The sequence below is a fragment of the Strongylocentrotus purpuratus genome, unplaced genomic scaffold (genome assembly GCF_000002235.5).
Source record: "Strongylocentrotus purpuratus isolate Spur 01 unplaced genomic scaffold, Spur_5.0 spur5_scaffold_6, whole genome shotgun sequence".
NCBI classification, from domain to species: Eukaryota; Metazoa; Echinodermata; class Echinoidea; order Camarodonta; family Strongylocentrotidae; genus Strongylocentrotus; species Strongylocentrotus purpuratus.
The window spans coordinates 17,160,407-17,167,442 of record NW_022145612.1 but is presented as its reverse complement, the minus strand read 5'-3'; the positions used below and the strand labels follow the sequence as shown (position 1 = coordinate 17,167,442).

Sequence of the window (7,036 nt, the reverse complement as noted above, 5' to 3'; positions counted from 1 at the left end):
CTTATGAAATTCGGTGGGACAACATAACGATATTTTAATGAGATTATTTTTTTCCACCAAAAAAATATCATAAGACAAGGAGGGCGATTAGTTGTCTAAATACTGGTGTACAAAATTCCGTGATACCATCAGATCAATGGGACATACTAGATTCTAATGAATGATCTAAGTATTTCATTTATGAAATAATTATGAGTCCATTTTGTATCTCTGAAATTGTACGTCTGACTATTTTTACGGCTAGCATTTGTACTTCGGGGTCGGGGGGGGGGGGGGGCTGTATTTGGCGATGAATGACTGGTGATCACAGACTGGCGTGACTGCCTGTCATCCCTCTATCAATTTCCAGAAATAGAAACAATGATGTCATCATTGTTTTGGGTTTAATTTTTTGTAACCGATGACAGAGATGCAGTCTGATATTTGACCAAATAATTATTTCTATCATGATTGTAACCATTTATTAAAATAGGGGAATATCATATCACGTTCAAAATTAATTATTGAATGTTTTAAAGTTTTTAGATAATTCATTATCTTTGGAGGAAAAAAAAGAAGTCAATGAGATCTTCGATCGATCAGCTCACTTAGAATATTTTGTTTTGTCTTTGTGTAGACGGCTCGTAACTTCTTGCATTTTCATCTGGTGAAGTAACCTAAACATCAATCAACATGAACAGGCTATTTGGAAAAGGAAAACCGAAGGAACCTCCCCCAAATCTTACAGACTGCATATCAAATGTGAGTAGAATGGATGGTGTATTACTATTAGATTTCTACTTTAATGTAGTTTTCTGTCTTCAGTCCCACCTACTGGTATTCTTGTAAGGCAAACTATAGTCTGTGTTTACTTACCACTTACAGGAAATGAACGTACGTAGACCCTAGCCTAGACTGTGCCCTGTGTATGACTACCGGTACGCAGTTATCGTATTGGTTAAGGAAATTAAGCTACATAAGAATAGGAAGAGGAGGAAGAAGAAGGAAGATGAGGAGAAGAAAAAGAGAAGAAGAACTTCAGTTCAAGAAGGAGAAGCAGTGCAGAAGAAGCTGAAAGTGAAAAGGAAGAAAAAGAAGAAGAAGAATGAGGAGGAGGAGAAAGAGGAAACAAGGCCAAGGAAGGATAAAAAAAAAGGATGGGAAGTGGACGTGTGAAACAACAAAAAAAGAGGATGAAAGAGGATAAAAGAGAGGAAGAGGAAGAAGTGATAGAGAAGAAGGTGAAAAGAAAATAGAAGAACAGGAGGAAGGTAGGAAGATGTAAATATGATGGGAGCAGGAGGACGAATAATAGTAGTATTCAGAATAGATGGTGGAGAAGGTTGAGGAATGAGGAGTAAAGAGAGAAGGAGCAGAATAAGAAAATGAAGAAAAAAAGAATGAGCTGAAAAGTAGCAGAAGTACAAGAGAGAGAGAGAGAGAGAGAGAGAAACATTGAAATTTGGTAGGCCCCGGATGTCAGGTTTGTAACATGCATCCTTTTGCTCTAGCTATGAAGATCAGAAAATATGAAGAATACTGAAGATTGTTGAATATGATCTGAAATAAGGATAAAACAAGAAAAAGGGGTGGTAATAATGAAATGGATGTAGTAGATGATGAAGTAGCATTGAATAAAAACAGGAGACAGAAGGTGAGGATGCATTGGAGGAAGAAAAGAATTTTGTGATTGAAAAGATGGAATATAAGAAGTACATGTAGTTCTAAGATGATTATGTGAACAAGTCGGTGGAGAAAAACAAGTCTAGAAATGATGATACAGAAGAAGGAGGAGGAAAATTGAAAACGAGCAATGAAAGAAACCAAGTTATCAAGATCTATGCCTGGAACTACAGTCTTTCCTGTGCAGGTTCAAGGAAAGTTATAAGCTGTATTTAAAAAAATTACCGGTAAATGATAGTTAAAGTTTTGCACTGAGGCAAAATGTGAACTTGTACATAGCTGTAAAAAGAGAGGCAACTTGAAATATTGTAAGAGATCACAATAAGCAGATTGTAACTGACCAATTTTTTAAATTATGTTTTTATTGTTATTACTTAACTGAGCTTTCCCAATGAGAAATATCCCTTGAATTATGAAGCATGTAGAAATATCAGCAAGCCAAAATCTCTTGCTTTGAACTTTCCAATGTTCATCATTGAAGTTCAAGAAGATCATAATGTTCACTTGAAGTGCATTAACCACATGTCTTACATGTATTTCATACATTATAGGTGGACAGTAGAGCAGGCTCAATAGAGAAGAAGATTTCTATGCTGGATGTAGAACTCAAGAAATACAAAGATCAGATGAAGCGTATGAGGGATGGACCAGCAAAGGTTAGTGATAGATTTCAACCTTTTATTATCCTTACATTAGTTGAGTTATTTATTTTTTATCAAAATATAGCATACAGAGGAATGTTATTTATGTGTACATGTATGTGTTGTAGACTTTCAAAGAAAAAAATTAATCAGTTGTTAACTCAGTAAATTTGTATTCATGCATACATTGATATCACTGGTTAGGAGAAAGTTGTTATAGACCTATACTCGGATTCATTTGAATGAAAGGTGACATACATTTAGCAAAAAGGAGAAAATGGTTTTGATCAAAAATGGCATGCAATTTATGGAACTACTTGGGGATAAGTTTACATTTTATCAGCTATTTGAGTGAAACCAATCTTTCATTTCTACGATACAAACATTTCCACTTTATATTGAATTTCTATGTAATTTCGGATATTTGAAATTCCAAATATTCATTTATGTATTTCAATTATGTATATAGAAATGTTTTGTTTGTTGTTTTGTTGACAGAATACAGTCAAGCAAAAGGCTCTTAGGGTTTTGAAGCAGAGAAAAATGTAAGTATACAGTTTACATGTACACATGGTCCATTAGCATTATTTAGGATTTATAAGTCGTTCAAGTTTTTGGAATGTTTTAATTGAGAAAAATGAACTTTAATCTCAATGCAGAAATGTAAGTAGTTTGGTGTTTTATGCTTCTCCATATCAGCACATTCAACAAATCTCTGTGAGAACTTATGGCAGAGTTCAGAGCAAGCAAATGTTTTGAAAGAAGCGAATTAAAGCCAACGTGATCCCAGAAATGACTTTGCCACCTTTGAATTGATAACCTATCCATTATAACAGAGGATCAGAAATTGACTATTCCACGATTGTTTGTTTTTTCCTAACCCTAGGTATGAATCTCAGTTGGACAACATGAGGCAACAGTCTTTCAACATGGAACAAGCAAATTATGCCACTCAGACCCTGAAGGATACTAAAGCCACTGTGGATGCCATGAAGACAGGAGTGAAATCAATGAAGAAGGAATTCAAGAAGGTCGACCTGGATGAAATTGAGGTGAGAGCCATCATCTGTGGCACGCAACTTGAGAACAAGTGACATTCTAGTTTGTTTTTAGATAGAAGGAATTCTATCCTGTTTTATTTGATGCTTGACTCTCATTTGCTGGTGACTCATTGAGAAGTTTTCTTTTCTCTCGGTGACCGTTTTGAAATTACAATGTCCGTAGAGTCTTTATCAATAATTGCTTGGCATTCTTTTGGTAGCGAATTTGTGCCCCTTAAGTAATTTCATTTGTTCTTGATCTACCGGCACATAAAACTTTGTCACCATTTACAATTGAATGATTTTTAAAGAAAAATACAATTTCTATCGTCTGTATTATTTTGACTTTAAATATGATAGGTTCATCTCTATCTTCATGTGTATATTCTCCATAGCTTCAATGACTACTGGTATATCTTTTAGTGGGGTACTTGGGCTTATTATTGTCCACAATTGTACAAGCATTGCTTTTTTAGATTAGTGGTACATAACATCATCTAGTTAAGGGCTCAGATTAGTACCTCTTTGTGAATAGGCTAGTTACCTCTTTTTCTCTACGGGTGGGAGTTCTTTTGTTGTATGCCGATTCTGAAATCACTCTCTCTCTCTCTCTCTCTCTCTCTCTCTCTCTCTTTCTCTCTCTCTCTCTCTATGCTGCCCTTAAAATTTCTTTCTCAAACTTTTTTGATTTGTTTGTGTTTCTGAAGGATCTTCAAGATGAGATGGAGGATATGTTAGAACAGGCCAATGAGGTTCAAGAATCACTCTCTAGGAGTTATGCCACACCTGATGTAGATGAGGATGATTTAGAAGCTGGTAAGATTTTTTTTTTCTTTTCTTTTTTTCTTTTTCTTTGTGAGATTTTAGCTAAAATGTTTGCGTAAATGTATAATAATGACAGACACGTGGGTGAAATTATGTGTTATCTTGTTTAGTAGACCAAGTCTCTCCAAAAGAAGATGTTTCACCATGTTTACTCTGTTACAGATTGTCAAAACATATGTCCATGTGAAGAGTGTTTTCCTTTCCTTCTACGGTATGTCAATGCTTCTTGAGCTACTTGGAGAAAATTATGTTTGTATAGATTATGTTTACAGCAGTACTAAATTACTATACTATGCATTATACTTTATCATTGAATTAGCTGCTCATTTCATTCAAATCAATTCAATGGCTCATGAGATTTTTGGTGTGTTTTTAATATGCATGATATACCTGTTAATGATTGTTACCATAATGATGTGTGTTAGGACTCTTAGGAGTCTTTGAATGATTAGAGGTCCAATTCAAACTAGGCATGAACATGCTAGAGATGAAATTTGGCTGTGATAACTGACAAGTGATTAACAGACATGAATGTATCGCTCTGTCTTTCACAAGATCCTAATTAGCACGGGTTGATAACTGTTTCAATTCAATCATACAACACTGACTGACTGAAATCAAATTGTAATGCTTCCTTGGAGAAATTTCAATTATTTAAACATATTTGTGGCTATTTGAGAGCATGGGTATTTGTTTCTAGTTCATCGTGACTGTGCCATGGACCAGTGATGTCCTGGTGGTAGAGTCGCTGCCCGGCAAGCAGTAGATGCAGGTTCAAGTCCCGCTGGTTCCAAGATTTTTTCTGACCTGTTTTTTAATACAGATCGATCAATCGATCTTATTTACCAGGTGTAAGCCACAAATATGTTTAAATAATTGAAATCAAATTATTTTTAATTGTTGTAGAACTGGAAGCCCTTGGTGATGATATGTTGATGGATGATGATACATCTTACCTGGATGAAGCCGTTAATGCACCTGCAGCACCCGATGCATTGCCTGGTGCTGAATCAACACAGGTAAGAATGACAGGTGTCAGGAAAAATCCCCACCCCCCCCCCCCCCCCCCCCCCCCACTCTGGGGTTGGAGGGACCGCAGGCGTGTTCCCAAAATGTCCGGTAAAGGGGTAATTTTCACGCACTCAAGTCCTGCTCGTAGTACACACAAATCCAGCCTGTATTGACTTTACACACCGGACTTAGGGGGGTGTTTTCAAAAGGAGGGAACATGCATACGCATTCCCCTAAATAACACTGAGTGTGGGGGCCGGGGAAAAACCCAACATTTGGATCAAGGTGACATCGCGTAGCAAATGGGTTCAAGAGAGAAAGTGCTGGATAAACACTAGAACTCTAAATAGCCCTAAACTTCATGTGTTTTTTTATAGAAGATTACATTCTTTAGAAAAAAATGCAATAACTAAACATGAAATAGGTTTAGTTTGTGACAGTGACGAATGTTAATATGGGGAGTAGCCTTGGCAGGTCAGTGACCTTCAACAAATCAATACTAAATAATATAGATGATACAAAGAAGGTGAGTACACTGTGTTGAAGTGGATGTGACGAAGAAGCAAAGGTCACTGATCTGCCAAGGCTACTCCCTTTATTAACATTCTTCACTGTCACAAGTTTATTTTTAATTTTTCATTTATTCATTCATAATAATGAGTTACAATATAAGAAATTTCACATTCCTACATAGAAATTGTGAAAATGGTGTTTACAAACATATAGTTAATACCAAATTTTTACAAATATTTGTATCGATATCAACTCTTTGGCTAACTTGGCATTGCTTTTTGGGTGGTGCCGACCTAGTCCAATGGCTAGTGATGGTGGCATATCAGTGATTTCAATGACTGTCTGATAACATTTAATTAGCAAGAAAAGCATGGCGTTTGTGTAGGCTTTGTAAAAATGTACCCGGTACTTCTTCTGCTTCACATCTGAAGTGTGCAAAATAATAGGACGCTCTGTATCACTTCCCTCCGAAAAAAGGAAAATATTGTGTACTTGTAAGCTGAGAGACCGGCTGTGTTGCACTAGAAGTCACACTGGTTTTAAACTCAGTTTTGTACAGTTTTGCATGGTGACCTATGATCTATATTCCTTGTCATCTTTAATTTGAACAAGTTAATCAGAACTAAGGCCTAATCTGAAAATCCCTTTAAAGCAGTTACTAAAGACAGGCAAATTCTTTGGTTTTCAGTAGCTGCAATAAAGCAAGATTAGCCAACACACTCTGTTGTTCAAAACATGTTAGTGCCTTTTCTGTAAAAACAATAGTGACTTGTGTAACCAAGTTGGGTTCTTTCTTTAGTAGTGTAAGACTATTAGACTAGAAGATTACTATGACACTGGGAAGCAAAAAATCTGGAGTTGTAAGAATTCACAGAATTTGATAGTGTATTATTCAAACTTGACTGTACTTGTGTTTGCATATATGCTTACAATCGGGAACAGTTGCTGTTTTGATCTTCTCATGCATTTCTTAATAAACCTGTGTAATCAGTCTTTTTTTTTTACAAGGAATTTATGTACTTTTTTCTCCTTTTTCTTTCAGGATGGGGTTCTGGTGGATGAATTTGGATTACCACAAATTGCTGCCACATGAGAACATGCAGCTACTCTTCATTAAATTCCTATTTTCTTATATCTCACTTTATAATTATATATAAATAGTTGTGTTTTTGTTGCTATATATGGTTGTAAAATAGTGTCTATCTTGCTTAGTAATATATGTTCTTGCTCTCTGAGATTGTAGTTAAAAATTGAAACCAAGTTGAGGTACATGTACTATCAGTTCTCGCTACCGCAACTACAGCATTTGGCCATAGAGGGCAGCACCGGCCATGGGTATATTTT

General features: G+C 35.9%; 1 protein-coding gene across 1 annotated transcript; it reads left to right on the top strand.

The window, feature by feature from the left end:
* Positions 1–560: 560 nt before the first annotated feature.
* On the top strand, positions 561–6,817 carry LOC581581 (charged multivesicular body protein 5). Its single transcript, XM_781570.5, has 7 exons — positions 561–741; positions 2,214–2,318; positions 2,802–2,848; positions 3,190–3,355; positions 4,051–4,159; positions 5,075–5,187; positions 6,735–6,817. The coding sequence occupies exons 1-7, from the start codon at positions 673–675 to the stop codon at positions 6,783–6,785; spliced, it is 660 nt and encodes a 219-aa protein (XP_786663.1). The 5' UTR covers positions 561–672; the 3' UTR covers positions 6,786–6,817.
* Positions 6,818–7,036: the final 219 nt, after the last annotated feature.